At 68.4% G+C, this 17,293-nt stretch overlaps 1 protein-coding gene across 2 annotated transcripts; it reads left to right on the top strand.

Annotated features, from left to right (window-relative positions):
* Positions 1-17,074, top strand: PLEKHH3 (pleckstrin homology, MyTH4 and FERM domain containing H3). 2 transcript variants are annotated; one of them, XM_077806227.1, is made up of 13 exons: positions 1-231; positions 6,074-6,129; positions 8,536-8,624; positions 9,677-9,871; positions 10,233-10,390; positions 10,698-10,821; positions 11,544-11,841; positions 12,653-12,860; positions 13,264-13,391; positions 13,735-13,855; positions 14,339-14,788; positions 15,260-15,451; positions 15,668-17,074. In XM_077806227.1, the coding sequence occupies exons 1-13, from the start codon at positions 85-87 to the stop codon at positions 15,863-15,865; spliced, it is 2,364 nt and encodes a 787-aa protein (XP_077662353.1). In that variant the 5' UTR covers positions 1-84; the 3' UTR covers positions 15,866-17,074. The 2 variants fall into 2 exon arrangements, with proteins under 2 accessions (XP_077662353.1, XP_077662352.1); XM_077806226.1 differs by having other exon boundaries at positions 13,264-13,400.
* The last annotated feature ends 219 nt before the right edge of the window (positions 17,075-17,293 follow it).

The following is a 17,293-nucleotide window of genomic DNA, read 5'->3' as shown; positions in this document are numbered from 1 at the left end:
CGCAGCGCGCAGGGCTCCCCGGCCCGACGGGCGCGCAGCGGCAGCGCCCGCCCTGCCCGGCGCGGCTGGAGCCCGGGCGGGGGGATGCCGTTCCCGGGCGGGCTCTGGTGGCTGCTGTGCTGTCGGCAGGGCTTCACCCTGCTCCGGCGGGACTATGGCGAGCCGGACAAGGAGCCGGACGGGGAGGCCGAGGAGGAATCGTCCTTCGAGCTGCGGAGCAAGGGAGCCCAGGTGGGTGCCCGGCGCGGGCCGCCCGCTGGCGGGACGCGGCTGCTTCGGGCGCTCTCCGGGGGCGCAGCGCTGGCCCGGCTCCCCGGCGCCGCGGGGTGCGCTCCCGCAGCCCCGCACGCTGGGGCCGGGACGTGGGAAGGTCCCGGGGCCAGGCCTCTTCCCCCCCTCACGGAACCGCTGCCCCCGCCGTCCGTGCGCGCTGCTGGCTCCCTCCTTTGGAGCCTGTCTCTGCCCGGGGTGGGGGGCGCGGGACGGGTCCCGAGCTGCGCTCAGCCCCGGAGAGGGGCCCGGTGCCTCGGCAGGGCCAGCCGCAGCGCTGGGCTCTGGTGCCCGCCGCCAACGGGGGCTGAGCGCGCGGTGGCTGGGGTCCCCGTGCCCTGCGGGGAGATGCAGCCCCGGGTCCCTGCCGTGTGCGGGGACCCCCAGCCCCGGCTCATGGCATCCAGGCACCTCCTGCCCTGCCCCGTCCATGGAGCCTGGTGGCAGGCTGAGTGGCACCCTGACCGCTCCCAGCTCTTTGGGGAAGGGGTGGCCCAGACCCTGGGGCCCCCCCCTCCCAGCACCCCTAAGGTAGGGAGGTGGCATCAAACTGTGCATCAGGAGAGGGGGGGCGTCCGCTGGGTCCTAGCTTCCTTGGGGGCCTGCCACCCCAACAGTGGGAGGGTGTCGAGGGACCCTGCTGGGGGTGCACGGGGGCTCAGAGGTCTCCCCAAGGCTCTGTATGCCTGTCCCATTGGGGCGGCCTAGGGAGGGTTGGTGGCCCTTCTGGCTGCTGGAGCTGCACCTACAGGCCCTTCACCCTGGCTCCAGCTGGGGCTACAGGGGCCCTTCTCCAGGAGCAGGGGAAGGCGGGAGTGTCCCCTCGCCCCCGGGGCTGGGTTGGGCCTGCAGCTCTGTGTATGGCAGTGCCCGGGGGAGGGGAGGGGTCAGTCTGGCGCTGAGTTCACGGCCTGGAGGTTGACTTGCCCCTGGTGGGTTACACCATGTTTCTTTGCATCCGTTTCCCAGCGCTTTCCTAGCAGCCTGCATTGCAGTCACCTCTTCCCACCTTCCCAGGCAGGCAGCGCCATCCCCACCCGCCCTGCAGAGGACCTGCCGAGGCATGCACCCCTGAGCTGGCTGCAGCCTTTCAGCAAATGTTGCTGAACTTCTCCCTGCGGTTAGAGGGGCTGGCTGGGCCCTGGGGGCCCTGGCTCCATTTCCTGGCTCAGCCCCAGGCTCCCAGTGCTACCCTGGATAAGTAGCTCCGGCTTTCCAGAGAGCCCTGGGCCAGATTTCCACAGGCTCAGCCCCAGCAGATGGGGACGGGTTTACAGCGGGCTGCTGAGTTCTCCTGAAAATTGTGGCCGGTCTCTCTGGGCCTTGGTTCCCATTCCTGTGCCTGCCTTGTTCCCTCAGAGAGCTCTTTGGGGGCAGGGCCTGTGTCTCGCTGTGTCTGTGCAGAGCCTAAAAGGGGAGAAGCCCCAGGCCTGCTTCCTTTGGGGAGTGTCCTCGTCCGCTGTCCACTGGTGCGCCCTTGGCCGCGGGTGAGCCGACCCCCTCGGGGAATTCTCACCAACTGGGGAGGTAAAGGGGCTGTGGCATGGGTCAGACTGTGTGCAGGGAGGCTGTGACGCCCACCGAGGACCACGCTGCCCTCCCGTGGTGGTGTGTGCAGGAGGGGCGCGGGATGCTGTCTGACTTGCTGCCACTCTTGCGGTTGGTGCACAGGGTGTGTATCTTCCCCCCTCGCCCCCGGGACCTGGCCCTCGCCCAGGCCCAACCCAGCAAGGTGATCTCAGCGGAGGTGCGTGTGGTGCTGGCAATGGGGAGGGGAGCCCCGAGCTGCCACCGCGTGTCTGAGGCTCCCCAGAGCCCTGGCTCATCCTGGGCCTTAAATAGAGGGTTCTGGGCTGTCAAAAGGGGCCAGAATCCTTCACATAACCCCAGAGCAAACAGTGTCTCTCCCTGCTAGCTGCCAACTCCCCAGTCCACACCATCGCCCCCTCCCCTGACTGGGGGCAGCGCTGGAGGACAGAGAGGGCTGGTCTCTGTACCCTGAGCTCTGTGTTCCAGGCCCCCCGACTGCTGCTCACCGGCTAAGGAGGCTGGGGTCTGTCCCAGGTGCAGGGGGAGTGGGAGCTGCTTCTTTTCTCCTGGAAGGACCCAGGTGATCCTGCCCCTTTAATGCCACTTGGTGCTGTAATTCAGAGCATGTGAGAGCTGGTGTGGGGGCCCCAGTGCCAGGCCCCTGGGGGCCGAACGTGTGAGCTGGGAGCTAATCCTGCACCCGGCGGTGCTGGGGAGCGGGCGGCCTCCTCTCAGCCCCAGGACAGCACCAGCCCCACAGGCTCAGATCTCCGGAGTTCTAGCTGCCCGATGGCGGGCCGGGGGGAGGAGAGGGGAAGGAGGGGTGCCTCTGTTGCCCCAGGGCTGCTGGTGGATGGAGCCAAGTGCCCCTGCAAATTCCTGGCTAACCAGAATGACGGGGGGGGCTGTGCATGTGAGCAGGGCGGTGCAGTGCTGTGCATGTGAGTGGGCCCGGGGTGGAGGTGGGGGCTCGGGGGTGTGAGCTGGGCAGGGGTGCTGGGTGTGTGAGCGGGCCCTGGGGTGGGCGGGGCATGCGAGTGGGACAGGGAGGTTCGGGGTGCGTGAGCGGGCCCCGTGGGGAGGGGCTCGGGAGTGGAGGGGGCACTAGCCATGTGAGTGGGCCCTGTGGGGAAGGGTTCGGCGGTTTGAGCAGGACCCGGGGGGGGTGGGGGGGTGCTGGCCGTGGGAGCAGACCCAGGCCGCTTCTTACACTGCAGCCTCCAGGCAGCGTCCGTGGGTTTGGTGTCACGGCTGCAGGGGGCTGAGGTGTGGGGAGGGCCCTGTGTCGGGGCAGTGGTCAGGCGCAGCCCCCATCTGGAGCGATGTGGGGGCAGGGATTGGGTAGCTCTGTCCCTCTTGACCCAGACATGGAGTGCCCAGTGGCTCGAGGGTGCTGGGGGTCCTGGGTACTGAGCCAGGGTCCCCCCCATTCCTCAGCCTGTCCTGGGATCTGAGCCCTGGTGCTGACCTCGGACGCTGGTGCAGCAGCCCCTGGGCTGGCCTGTCTCTCCCAGTGGAGCCTGCTGGGGAGCGGAGCTGCCCACCCCTCTGCGGGGCAGGGAGCAGCAGGGCCGGGGTGCTGAATCCCAGGCAGAGGCCCATGGTTGTGGGGGGGCTGCCCCCAGTGCAGCAGAGAGACCGGCCAGGCCAGTGAAATGCCAGCAGCGACCAAATGGCCTCGCAGGGCCCCAGTGGCTTTACGGTGCTCCTGGCCCTTGGGCTGCCCCAGGGCCTTTCATGGACCTGCCAGCTCCGGATGGTGCCCAGACTACGGGGCTGTTGTTCCTCGTTGCCATCAGAGCACCGCAGGGCGAGGCTTGGTGCCAGTGTGGGAGTGGCGGGGCCGTCCCAGGGGTGCGTGGAGACAGGTCATATTGCAGTGCAGGGTCTGGCAGCGCCTGCGGCCGCTTCCTCCAAGCCTGGGGAAGCTGCTGGTTTGCCCTCGGGCTGCCCTGTGTGGAGGAGGCTGATAACGCTGGGGACTCCCTGCTGTTTGATAAGGAGACTTCGTGCTTCCCCTTCCCCAAGGCCTGTGCAAAGGGGGGCCGGCTCGGGGGCCCATGGGCGCTGGTGGCTGCTCTGCCTCCGCGTCCTGCTGGGCTGGGCTGAGCAGCGCGCTGGGCCCTGCCCCCGCCGTGCGGTCTGTGGGGAAGACGTTATCAAACCATGACGGGTCATGTGCTGTGTGGGGCGTGGCTGCCCTGCCGGGGCCCCCGTGAGCACCTGTCTGTGCAGGCCGAGTTCCCAGCCCCTGCCTAAGCCCCAGGGCTGATACGTGTGGGGCTGGGGAGCTGGGGTCCCCGGCTCCGTGCCGTGCAGCTGGAGCGGGTGCTAAGGAAACCGGTGCCCCTCAGTTATACACACCTGGGCACCTGTCACCTTTCCGCTCCGCAGGACTTGCCATCAGCATGGGCCATGACGCCCCTCGTCGCCCCGGGGGCAGAGCCCGCACTGCCTTCCCGGTGCCCCGGCGCTCCCAGTGGCCGCTGCCCAGATGTGGCTTGTGGGGAGCTCGTGGGGTGGTTTTAGAGGGGGCTGTCTCTTTAAGGGGGGGGTCCCTTTCTCTGGGGCTGATCAGTGTTTCCCTGCCAGGGAGGCAGGCAGCAGAGCCAAAGGAGTGATTCCTCCCTGACCTCGGTGCCGGGGACCTGCCTGGGTCCCGGCTGTTGCCTGCCCCTGGGGAGCTGGGCTGGGTGCTGCGGCTAGGTCTGGGCAGCCGCCTCGCCAAGCACCCCACCGACCAGCCCCAGCTGTGCTGGGAGCACCCCCACCCCCCATCGTGGGAGCAGCCGCCCCAGCCCTGCACGCTGGGGCCTGGCTCCTGCCTGTTATTTATATCGCTGGGAAAGAGCCCGCGGCTCCCCCGCAGCTGGGAGGCAGCCAAGGCCCCGCGGCTCGGCTGAAGATCTTCCGGGAAGCTGTTCGGGGAGTGGGGAAAATCCTCCCCTGCTCTGTGGCTGGGTGCAAGGGGGCCCCAGCCAGACCCCCCCCCCGCCCCCAGTGCTTCTGGGACTGAGAGGAGCCAGGCTGTCAGTGCAGGGGCTATGGTTATATTGGGAACAGGTGCTGCTAATGCCACAGGTCAGCCGAGCCCTCGTCCCCCAGGGCCGCGTCTCAGTACCTGCTGGAGTCGCTCCCCCGGCCCCCACCCCGCCTCTCCGTGGCTCTATTTTTAGCTGCAGCCTCCTTTCCTTTGCATCCAGTCGCTAGCGTGCGCCCCCCACCCCCAAACTGTGAATGGCCCGTCAACTCGGACAGGGCATGGGGCTTCCTTGAGGGGGTTTGTTCTTACTGTGCCTATATCTGCCAGTGCCCCTCATTCCCGACTTGCAGCCCCCTGCTAGCCCAGCCCTGGGCTCCCCCGCCCCCGGCTCTTACTGGACCAGTGCCCCTCATTCACAGCCCCCTGCTAGCCCAGTACTGGGCTTCCCCCCCACCAGCTCTGCCATTGCCCCTCACTCCTGACCCACAGGCCATTGGTATCCGAGCCCTGGCCTTCCTCCATTCCTCCAGCTCTCCCTGTGCCCCTCAGTCCTGACTTTCAGCCCCCTGCTTTCTCTGCCCTGCTCTCCCCCTCCACTCTGGAACAGTGGGACTTTCTAGTCTGGGGGGTGCCCCCCCACCCACGTTCTGCTGATGCCCCTTGGTGCTGCCTGCAGTGTCGCTCCCCCCCCCCCCCCCCCCGGGCCCCATCTCGGTTGTCACAGGCCCAGAGCAGGGAGGGATGGGGCATCAGTAAAGCCAAGCCCTGCAGCTGGGGAGGATCCAGCATCTGTCCAGCTGCTGGGCTGGGGTCTCTGCCGGTGGATGCAGGCGGGAAGTCGGCAGCCCCAGTGACAATGGGACTTTGTGCTGTGAGCGTGTTACCCAGCAGCAATCTTGTGCAACGCTGCACAGGACAGAGCCTGGCGGGGTTGGCTGAGGATCCAGGGCCTGCTCACCTGGCCACGGCCCCCGAACGCAGCCGGGGGGTGGGGGGGAGGGGCGGATGGGTCCCAGGCCCTGGCCAGCTTGGGGGATGGGCTGGCTTTGTGGGTCACTCACTTCCTTCTTTCATGGGGAAGTGGCTTGGGATGGGGACGTCACCCGCTCCCATGGCAGCAGCGGGCACAAGCCCCCCTCCTGAGAGGGGCTGGGCCCGGGGCTGAGACCTCTGGCAGGTCCTTACGTGAGGCCTGCTGTGGGGGTGAGTGGGGCCGGGGTAGGTGTGGGGTGTTGGCGCGCGTGGCTGGGGGTCTGGGACTCTAACGGCACCTCTGCCTTTCCTCCCCAGGGGCCACTGCCACTGAGCCTGACCCAGCCTGTCCGCTCCGGCAGCGGCCCCGAACGGTGAGTGACCTGGGCCTGGCCGCCCTCGGGCACCCAGCCTGGGCCCAGCGTGGCACCTGCTCCCCTGGAATGGCCCGGCAGTGGCAGGAAACCCGGCCTGGGGCCCAGGGACGGCCCCTGGTTTGGCTCCTCGGCTCACGGGCTGCTTGAGCACCGGGCCCTGCTCCCATTGCCGGGCCCTGCCGATAACCAGCTGCCATGTGGCTGGCCCCTGGAATGGTGCCCCCTTCCCCAGGGGCCTCGCAGCCGGGCCAGGGGGCTGGTGGCGCAGAGCCCCTGCTGGGCCCCCTGCCCTCTTTGCCAATAGGAGGCGGAGGCCCTGCTCCTTGCCCCCGGCCCTGCCCCCTAGTGATGACACCCCCAGCCCCTGTCTGCCATCCCCTCTGGGCCCCTCTCCCCGTGGTGTAGGCTCGCTGTGGTACCCAGCCCTGATCCCCAGGTGCCCCCATCCCGGGCCGAGCTCCTGGCCCCTGACCACTCCCAGATGGTCTGAGCTCCCCCCAGGCTCTGCCCCGGCTGAGCCGGAGTGGGGGTCACAGGGTGCCCGGCAGGTTTTGGCTTTGCCGGAAGGGGAGACTATTGTGGGGCAGTGCCTAGGTGCCAGCCCATCGGCACTTGGCTCTGCCGGCAGCCCCGGCTCTCGGCAGCGGGTCCCGAAGTGACTCACGGCTCATCTGTTGCCCACCTGGGCCTTGGTCGTGAGTGGGATGGGGTTGGGCAGCAGCTCCTTATCCAGGTGGCAGGCTGGGGGAGGGGGAGAGACAGGGTTGGGGGCATGGCCTCGCTGGCTCCCTGCATCTGGGTCACGGCCCCCAGCCTTGCTCCTTGCCTGGCCCTGGCCTTTCTCATCCCCTCAGACAGCAAGGGCAGGTCTCAGCCATGGTGCCCCCGACCCCACGTATGGGGAGAGGAGAGGCAACAAAGTTCAGTGGGTAGAGCAGTGGGCTGGGAGCCAGGACTCCTGGGTCCTGGGTTCACTCCCTGGCTCTGGGATGGGAGTGGGCTCCAGTGGGTTAGATCAGGGGAGGTGGGAGCCAGGACTCCTGGGTTCTATCCAGGGGGAGCAGGATTGAGTGGGTTGGGGTGTGTGTGTGTGTGTGTTCGGGGATGGGGGGCTGAGAGTCAGATCTGACTCTTGGGGCAACCTTGGGCATGTCACTGCCCTTCTCTGCCTCAGTTTCCCCCCTGCGGAGTGGAGATCCGAGTGGCTGCCCCAGGAGCTGTTGGGAAACGCGAAGCCTGTAACGATGCCTGGGCGCTGTGAGGGAGCTGCCCTGGGTCTGCACCCACAGGGGGTCACGGGCAGGGCTCTTGGAGCAGAGCCGGGAGCTGGGATGCTCCTGCTGGGGTCTGGAGGGCTGTGTCAGAGCCCCGCAGTGGGGGGTAGCATGGTGGGGGGGGTCTGGAGGGCTGTGTCAGTGCCCCGTGGGGGGGAGCGCGGGGGGGGGGTGTCCAGTGGGCTGGGTCAGGGCCCTGTGGTGGGGAGCGTGGTGGTGGGGGGGTCCAGAGGGCTGTGTCAGCACCCCGTGGGGGGGGGGAGCATGGTGGGGGGGTCCGGAGGGCTGGGTCAGGGCCTTGTGTGGGGAGCGTGGGGGGAGGGGTCTGGTTTGGGCAGCAGGATCAGGGCCCCGCGGTGGGGGGAGAGGGGTGGGGGGGTCCCGAGGGCTGGGTCAGGTGCCGGCGACGCTGCCCCCTCAGCCCCTGCCACCAGGGTTTTTCTTGGTGGTTCATTTTCCGAATTCCTTGGCAGGCGTGCGGGCAAGCGGGATATTTTTAGCCGGGGTTATCTGCATCTGAGGGCTCGGCTGCTTTCCCACCACGGGCAGCGGGGGACGGGGACGTTTCTGTCCTGCTGGCTGGGGGGCCATTCCCCTCTGGATTGGACTGGGTCACCCCCTGCCACCGCCCCACTGCGTGCGAGCCTTGCACGCTCACTGGGGGGGACCGTCGGGGGCTGAGATGACCCCTCTTCTCGTCTCGGCAGAGGCCAAGTGCATGGGGCTAGACCCCCCCCAGGGGTGGGGCTGGCTTTGCAGCGGTTTGTTGCGGGGGGCTGGGATGATGTGAGGCATGAATCCCCCTCCCCTGCCAGACTCCTTGGTGAGAACTTGGGCGTTGGCAGGGTCTCCGAGGGTGCCCGTTGGGCCACGCTGGGGGTGCCCCCTGTCTCCGCTCAGGCCAAGGCAGGCGGGCTGCTGCCCCCTCTGGGGCCACCGTTGCCTCCTGCCTCCAGCCCCAGCCTGGCTGCGAGCCCCGCGGGCCAGGGGCTGAGTGGAGCTGCTGCCACGTGGTCTGTGCCCGCCTGGTGCCCCGGGCGAGGGAGCTGAGCCCTGCCTGTGCCAAGCTGGGTGCGCAGGGGCCTGGCGGGTCCTGGGGCCCCTTGCTCACCCCCTGTCTTGGTCCCAGGTCGCTGCCGGTCTCGGAGGAGATGCGCAGCCTCATCACGGAGAAGGGGCCGGGGCCAGTGGAGGATGATCCTGATGCCATCGTGAAAGGTGGGTGAGGGGCTGGGGGGGACCCAAGGGGCAGACGGATGTCTGGGCAGTTCCCTCCTTCCCACGGCAGGTCCCTGGGGACGGGGAGGGCTCCACGCTGGCCCGGCCCCGCTGGGATTTGAACTTGGGGCTCCAAGGAGCCTGGGGTCTTGAACTTGCTCCTCAGACGCTGCCCCAGCCCAGCTGGCTCCCACTGCTCTGGGCTGAGGCTGCAGGCAGTGGCTGGGGGCGGGGGAGCCCTGAAGGCCCCATGTCATGACCCAGGACCAGCCAGCTTCCTGTGGTTGCATAAGGCGCTGGCCAGACGTGAGTGGCGGCTCCCCGGCTGGAACCCCCCCTCCCCGAGCTGTATTGTCGGGGAGCCACAGCCAGGCCAGCTCCGTCTGCAGCCCTGCCCCTGCCCCCCAGCTGCCAAGGAGGCTCTGGAGCCGTGCAGGGGTCCCTCAGGGGCTGGACTGCGCAGCGGGTACGTGGAGGGTGGGTCCTGGCTGCCCATTGCTCAGCAGCGGCTCGCCCACCCCCCCCCAGGCCAGCTCAATCCCTTCCCCCGCTCCCTCTCCCTGGGGGGCCACCTCCTGGGGGGACCCAAGGGGCTGCAAACCAGAACTGCCCAGGTGGGGGAGAACCGGCTGGCGGGGACCTGGGGGGAGGCCCTGGGGGAGCTCAGCCCGTCTCTCCGTCCCCCCAGACTGGCTGCCGAGGGAGGTGTGGGGAGCGCAAGTGTGGGCAGGGTGGTGCTGGGCCCTGAGGGAGCTCACCCCGTCTCTCCGTCCCCCCAGGCTGGCTGCCGAGGGAGGTGTGGGGAGCACAAGTGTGGGCAGGGTGGTGCTGGGCCCTGAGGGAGCTCACCCCATCTCTCCGTCCCCCCAGGCTGGCTGCCGAGGGAGGTGTGGGGAGCACAAGTGTGGGCAAGGTGGTGCTGGGCCCTGGGGGAGCTCACCCCGTCTCTCCGTCCCCCCAGGCTGGCTGCTGAGGGAGGTGTGGGGAGCACAAGTGTAGGCAGGGTGGTGCTGGGCCCTGGGGGAGCTCACCCCATCTCTCCGTCCCCCCAGGCTGGCTGCAGAGGGAGGCACGGGGGGGCGTGAAGGGCCCATGGATCCGGCCCCGGAAGTACTGGTTTGTGCTGACCCAGGACTCCCTGGATTACTACAGCGGCAGCGAGGTGGGGGCCAGGCGCCTTGGCACCCTGGTGCTCACCAGCCTCTGCTCCGTGCTGTGGCCCGACAAGCAGACCTACAAGGAGACCGGTAGGGTCCCTGCCCCAGGCCAGTGGTGCAGATGCTGGGGAGGGGTCGGGGGGAGGGTTCACCCTTAGCAGGGGCCCGGGAGGACGTCAGTCTGGAACACAGACCTCACCAGCGTCTGGCTCGACGTCCAGCGCATCCCCCCGGCCTGCATGTGGCTCCCTGGAGGGGCCTGCTCTGGACACTAGCCCCTGCCCCCTGGGCCCAGCTCGGGCTGGCAAGGCCTGGGCCCAGCCGCCGGTGCAGGGGGCCAGGCCCCTGCTTTCTGAAGCTGGCTTCTGCCTGGAGCGCGGGAGGGGGCTGGGGCTGGTGGGGCTGGCGGCCCGGGGCCCGGCGGCCGGTGTGAGCGCTCTGCCCTTCGCAGGCTACTGGAGCGTGACGGTGTTTGGCCGGAAGCACTGTTACCGCCTGTTCACAGAGCACCTGAACGAGGCCGTGCACTGGGTGTGCGCCGTGCAGAAGGTGATCCACAGCAAGGCCCCCGTGCAGACGCCCACGCAGCTGCTCATGCACGACATCGAGGTAAGGCCGGGATGGGGGTGCGTTTGGCCGGCCCATGGCTCTCCCTGGGACCCTCCTCTCCCCTTGGCCGGAGGCCTTGCCACAGCCCTGGCCGACTCCCAGCCCTCGGGTGGGGAAGCTGCTGGGACCATCACTGGCTCCCCGTGAACCCCCCCCCCCCCAAAACCATGGCCTGCAGCGCACGGTGCCTGGGGGCAGAGAAGAGGCCCCCGGGACTGGAACCCGGAGCCCCAGCACCTGCCTTCGCCGCGCCCGTCTGTGCCTCGCCCCCTGCTCTGCAGCCCCGGCTGCTCCTTTGTCTCCCCAGGAGAACCGCGGGAGCCCGGAGATCCTGGAGCAGATCTACCGCTGCAACCCGGTCCTGCGCTACACCAGCAGCCCGCTCTATGCGCCCCTGCTGCCCTTCCCGTACGGCAGCTCCGACCACCGCGGTGAGCGGGCGGGGGAGAGCCGAGCTCTGCGGCTCCCTGTGTGGGGGGGGCTGGATGTGCTGCACGGGGCTCCATGGACAGGGGGAATGCCACCCCATGAATGGGGAGCTCAGGGAGTGGGGGGCGCTGCCCCGGGGGGCTGAAGAGGAGCCTCCCCCTTGCAGGCCCTGCTGCCGTACGTTTCCGGGCTTTCGGCTGGGCTGCTGCCCGGGCCCCTGCCTGTCCGTGTCTCGTGATTCTCATGCCCAGCAGTGGGGCAGGGTCCCAGCCCATGCTGCGCTGGGCTCCCTCTGTCGCCCGGGGCTGGGCACAGCGCTCCTGTGGGGCACGAAGAGGCTGGGGTTGCTGCCAGGAGCCGAGCTGGGCTCTGACCCACCCACCAGCCCAGCTCTTTCCTGGCCATCCCCTGCTGGGGGGTGGGCACTGCCCCGCTCCAAGCTGCCAGGGGAGCAGGCCCAGCGCCTGTGCCTGGAGGGTGCAGGGTGTTCCCTTCTGGGTCGCCATGGTGACACTCGTGCCTGGTGGGGTCTGGGTGGGTGTTTGGTGATGGGGGGGATCCCCATTGTGCCAGGTGCTGCCCTGTGTCTGTCCCTCGAGCTCAGTCGGGGCTGAGCTGAGGCTGAGCGAGATCCAGGGCCCGGCCCTGGGAGCACTTGGCCAAGCCAGGACCCACACCTGACCTGCCTGGTTCCTGCCCCGTTAACCGAGCCATCCTCCCCCAGCCCCCGGCCCCCACGGCTACATGACCCTGCGTGACGAGGCCGTGAAGCTCTTCAACTCCCTGCAGCAGCTGGAGTCGGAGCGAGACCCAGTGCCCCTGATCCAGGGCATCCTGCAGACCTGCCTGGATCTGCAGCCCCTGGTTGACGAGATCTACTGCCAGCTGGTCAAGCAGACCACGGAGCCGCCAGCCCCTGGCGGGCTGGGCAACCTGCACTGCTGGCAGCTGCTCACTTGCATGAGCTGCACCTTCCTGCCCTCCCCGCCGGTTCTGCGCTACCTGAACTTCCACCTGGGCAGGCGAGTGCAGGGGGTGCGGAGAACGCTGCGGATGGGGCGCGTGCCGGGCCCGGGGGAGGGGGGGCGTGCTGGGTCCTGGGGGAGCGGGAGCAGGGTGTGCTGGGCCCTGGGGGCCTTGGGAGGGGGGTGAGGCAGTGCGGGTTTGCCCAGAGGAGGTGCCGTGTACTTGAGGGGTGAAGGGCCTTGCTCTGCAGACCCCTCGCCCCATGGGGAGCTTGGAAGAAGGCCTGGAGCAGGGGGGTACATACCCCCTCCGCTGGAGCTCTGGCCCCTCGTTCCCTACGTCTGTGTCAGCCCCTGTCGGATCTTCTGAGCCCTCAGGCTCAGTGTGATCTTGTGGCAGTGAGTTCCGTGGGCTGACGGCGCCAGGTGCCATGTTTCCCAGCCCCACTGCCTTCCCCAGTTCACGGGGAGCCAGTGATGGTCCCAGCAGCTTCCCCACCCAAGGGCTGGTGTGGGAAACCTGACTCCTGTCAGCAGACAGCAAATACCCTGTGAGCTCCCAGCCAGGCCGGGGGGCGAGGGGGACTGTAGTGCGGGTGGGATCTGGGCACCCTGGTCCTACAGCCCCCGGGGGAGCTGCTGGAGGACTCGCTCTGGCTTGGGGGATGGAGCGGCCGTGAGGGCTGAGGGCCAGGTGCCCTTGGTGCAGAGCAAGGGGCAAGGTCCTGGCTGCAGGCTGCCCATATTACATCCCCTGTGGCCTGGCTCTGGGGGTCGGGAGTGATGGCAGCTGGACCCCAGGGGCTGGGTTCTGGGCAGCGTGGCTGGTGCTGCTGGTTCCCTGATGCCCCCGCGGCTTCTTCTGCAGGACAGAGAGCGAGTTCCCTGGCTCGGAGATGGCGGAGTATGGGCGCTTCATCAGGGCGGCCCTGGGCAAGACCCGGGTGCGGGAGTGCGTGCCCTCGCTGGACGAGATCGTGGTGCTGATCCAGCGGCAGGACATGCTCTGCACCGTGCACTGCCCTGGAACCTCCGCTTGCACCGTGGCCATCAGCTCCCACACCACGGCTGAGGAGGTGAGCGGGGGATGGGAGGTGGCCCCTCGCCCCCTTGCCTGGGGCAGGTGTCCGGGCGTGATGGGCTGTTGGGGGCCCAGCATGGAGGGGAGGCTCCCGATAGGCGGCCGGCTGGAACCCCAGTGCCCAGGCTGGGGCACCAGGGTTAAGCCATGAGGGGGCACCAGGCCCTGTGTGGGGAGCAGTTGGGCTCAGGGCTGTGGTAAGCAGCCTGGGGGCTCCTGTGCAGACCCTGGCTCTGGTGCCCCGGAGCATGGGGCAGCCCCTCTTGCGGAAGACGGGTGGGAGCCACTGGGGGAGCGTCCGGGATTCCCCGCTGTGACCTGTCTGTGTCCCTTTGCAGCCCTGAGCGCCGTGGCCCGGGGCACGTAGTCACCCCTTGGTTGCCTTTGTCTCGCCCCAGGTGGCCCAGGAGCTGGTGGCTCGGCTGGGCTTGTCTCAGAGCCCCAACGTCTTTGCACTCTACGAGCAGAACCGGCACCACGAGCGGCCCGTGGGCAGGGCCACGCTGGTGGCCGACGTCCTCACCAGGTTTGAAAAGTAAATGTCCCCCCGTGCAGCCATCATAGTGGGGCCTGGGAAGAGGGGGCTGGGGGGAACCATGCGGAGGTGAGCGGGCTGGAGGGGAGAGGGGAGGCTGAAGCCCTGAGCTGCGGGGAGCCAGTGGGAGGGGAAGGCAGGCGTGCCCATGCGGGCGGGAGGAACCAGAGTATGTGTTGGGGGGAATGTCAATTGCCTGGGCCCCATGGCGATACAGCAGTTCTGTCTGGGCCTGGGTGGTTCGTTTGCCCCAGGAGGAGCCGGGGGGCGGGGGTTGCATGGGTCCAGGTGTCCTGGTGCTAACGGGCACCGTCTGTTCTTCGGCCTCGCCCAGCCTGGCAGGGGAGGAGACGACGCAGGACTCAACCTGGAGACTCTGCTTCAAGCACTACGGCTTCCTGGACACAGAGAACGTGCCCCGGGACAGCGTGGAGTTCACCCTCCTGTTTGAGCAGGTAGGAGCCGGACACTGGCCTGGGCTGAGCAGGGCTGCTGCTTGTGACGGGGCTCCCAGAACCCTGCCCCAGGGCGCCAGGCGCGTGGGGCAATGCTGCAGCTCTGAGCTCCTGCCACTGCATCACCATGGGGGTGTCAGCCCTGCATCCTGGGCCAGGACCCCCAGTGCTTCCAGCCCCAACAGCTGCTGCACCCTACTCCCAGAGGGGGCTGCATTATGATGGTGGGTGAGATGGCCCGTGTGAACCTCCAGGGGGCTGAACAGGTTCATGCATGTGGGGTGTGGAGGGCAGGCTACTCACCTGTCTCTTCCTACCCCCCCACCTGCCCCCTGGGGCTGCTCCACGGCTGAATCCCCTGCTCAAGCCCTTGTTCCCTGCTGGGGCTGCTTCCTGGCTAAGCCACCCCCTCCCTACCCCCTGGACCACATCCTGGCTGACCCCCCGACCGCTCCCTGGCTGAGCCCCGCCCCTCCGCTGCAGGCCCACGAGATGGTGATCCGGGGCTACGTGCCCACGTCGGAGGACACGCTGCAGTCCCTGGCCGCCTTGCGCCTGCAGACCCTCAACAGCGACTTCTCCACGCACGCCCCCGTGCCCCGCCCGGAGGAGCTCTTCCCCGTCCACGCGCTGCACTCCCGCCTCCGGGCCTCCTGCCAGGGCCCGCCCCGGTGCTCCGGCACCCGCCTCCGCGCGGGGCTGCTGGCCGGCGCCCTGCCCTGGGGCCACTCACTGGCCAAGCAGCAGGCGGAGCAGGACCAGAAGCTGCGTGGCCGTCTGCGCGAGGAGGGGGCCAGCGTGATGGCTGCCATTGTGGACAGGTGGAAGCTGCTGCAGGGCATGCACCGGGCCGAGGCCATGGCCGCCTACCTGGCGCTGGTGCGGGAGTGGCCAGGGTTTGGCTCTACCCTCTTCGATGTCGACTTCCACACGGTGAGCCCCTTCCCTGGGCTGGGGTCCCAGGAGCAGGGTTGTGCCCCCCAGGCCCTGTCCCCTTTGCAAAGCCGGCAGCGAAGCACAGTGCATGCTTTCTGTAGGACCTACAGAAACAGGAGCTGCTCTGCTGGGGGGGGCAGCCATTTTAAATTCGCTCCCCTGGGGTTTTGCATGGAGGTGGGTCACAGCTAGGAGATGAACATTTCCTAGGGGAGATTTCTGGGGGCCCACCCCCCAAGCAGGCCCCGGCAGCCACCCCACAGGAGACTGAGCCCCACCTGGGGGAAGCCACAGCGTCCCCCCATCATTACTCTGAACTTCTCAGGGGGCACTGAGCAGCCTGACTGGGGTTGGGAGGGCAGGGGATGGAGCTGGGGCTGGTGGGGCCTGGGGGACGCAGGACTGGAAACGGGTCTGGGGGGAAGGGAGGGTCTGTGGGGTTGCCCCTTACTCTCCATCTGTCTGCAGAGCGCGGAGGGCAGCTGCCCCCAGCGCCTATGGCTGGGCATCGGGGCCAAGGCTGTGTCTCTGTACAAGCCGGGGGAGGCTGAGCCCTTCGACAGCTTCTGCTACGGCCGCATCTCGTCCTTCGGGGTGTCTGAGAGCAGCACCTTCCGCCTCTCCGTGGGGGACAGGGACCTGCTCTTCGAGTGCTCCCAGGTAAGGCCCTTGCACTCCCTCCCCTCCCCACGCAGGCGGAGCGAGGCCTCCCTGCAGCACCGGCTGGGTCGCCCCCCGCAAGAGCCCAGCGCTGGTGGCGGGGGCTGTGCAGGGACAGCGGGGGGCCGGGGAGCCAGGGCTGAGCCCGGGGCGCCGGGCCGACCCCAGGCTCCAAGATACCTCAAGTGCCCCTGACTGGCCTTTGCTCCCCTCCAGGTGGATGAGATTGCCCAGCTCCTGCACACGTACCTCACCAGCCTGGCCAGCGGGCAGACGCCCCCACGGGAGGAGCTGGCCAACGGCTGCCGCCCTGGGAACTCACCGGACTCGGGCCTCCGTCCCCCACAGCAGAGACTGTGCCCAGCAACCGAGCCCTGGCGGCACCAGTCCAGTGCAGGCTCCTTCCCCATCTAGCTTGCTGGCCCCATGTGCCAGCCCAGGTCACGTGCCCTTTGGTGGGCCCCTCCTGCACTAGCCGTGGCCCTGGCGTGTGCAGGGGGCTGGGGCTGCCCCGGGGCGGCTTGCGCCCTGCCAGCACTGTGAGAATCCTGCCCACTGGGCTGGGGAGCTGGGACATCGGCTGCTGGGGTCTGGTTGGGGCCCCAGGGTCAGAGCCCTGGAACTACGTGGTCCTGAGGAGTTGGACGCTCTCTTCCCAGTGTGGCATCTATAGGCCCTGGCTCTGAGCAGGGGGTCGGGGGTGAGGGGCAGAGACTCGCTCCCCCCACTCAGCTGTTGGGTTGCTAGTTTATTTCCTTAATTTATTTGTAGAAACGCCAGCTCCCCGCACTCTCCCTGGCACCCCCGGCTGGGTGCTGCAGGTGCCCGGCCTGGCGGGGGTGCGCCAGACGCTGCTTGGCACCTTATTCCTGGCTCTGTCTTGGGGTGCTGGTGTTGGTGCCTTGCCAGCTCGGGGGGACGTTGGTGTGGCACGACTGGTTTGTCATGCCCGTCCCTGCCCGGGCTGGGGATTCCCCCTTGCAAGTCCTGCTCGGCCGGTGGGAAAGGTGGGGACCTCCCATGCCGCCCCTGAGTTCTGGCGATGACTGTGGGCACCAGCACGGGTGGGCCAAGCTGGGTAGCTGCTTGGGGGCCCTGAGGCTGGCCAGTTGCTGCGGGGGTGGGGTTGGCAGTCTGTTTGCTAGGACCATGGGTGGGAGGCGCAGGGGCTGCTGTCAGCGCCGGTGCTGGCGAGGGGTGTCATCTCCAGGCATCCTGGGCCGGCGCCACCTGATCCCGCGGATAGTCACTGCGGTGACTTCTCCCAGCGCTTGAAGGGTTAAGGGGCCTCTCTCCCGTCTGCCTGCCTGGGGCCGAGCTCCCCTTGGGGAGGTCCCGGGTGGCGTTCCCAGGTGCCTTTACGCTGCTCGGTGCCATGGCACCGGGCCCCCTGCGGAGCAGAGCCCTGCCCTGGGCCCATTGGTAACTTGCAGCATCCTCCTGCCTTCCACCCCCGTCCGTCTGTCTGTCCTGTGCACCAAGCACCTTCCCCCTCTCTGCCCCAGAAAGCTGCAGGCGGCCTCTGAGTGGCGGCTTGTTCCCGCGTGGGCCTGTCTCCGTGCTGTGCCGGTCAGGCCCTAGAGATGCAGTAGCTCCATGTGGGGGTGCTGTGGGCCAGGCCCAGGTTGGGGGGGCCCTTCATGGGAGGGGGGGCTCAGACCTCTCTCTGTGTTGCCTCTGTAAAGTTCCTGTTCTTGTTTTTGTAATAAATGCCCAAGGAAAGTGCAGAGCCTGCTCCGTTCTGACCCGCCACAGCCCCTGGGGAGGCTGGGGGTGGGGCTCCCTCGGAGCAAGGGAGGGATGGCAGCCTGGCATCTCTGCTGAGCTGCCACTTGTGTCCAG

This window comes from Eretmochelys imbricata, chromosome 27 (assembly GCF_965152235.1).
Source record: "Eretmochelys imbricata isolate rEreImb1 chromosome 27, rEreImb1.hap1, whole genome shotgun sequence".
NCBI classification, from domain to species: domain Eukaryota; kingdom Metazoa; phylum Chordata; order Testudines; family Cheloniidae; genus Eretmochelys; species Eretmochelys imbricata.
This window is presented reverse-complemented; position numbering and strand designations above follow the sequence as displayed.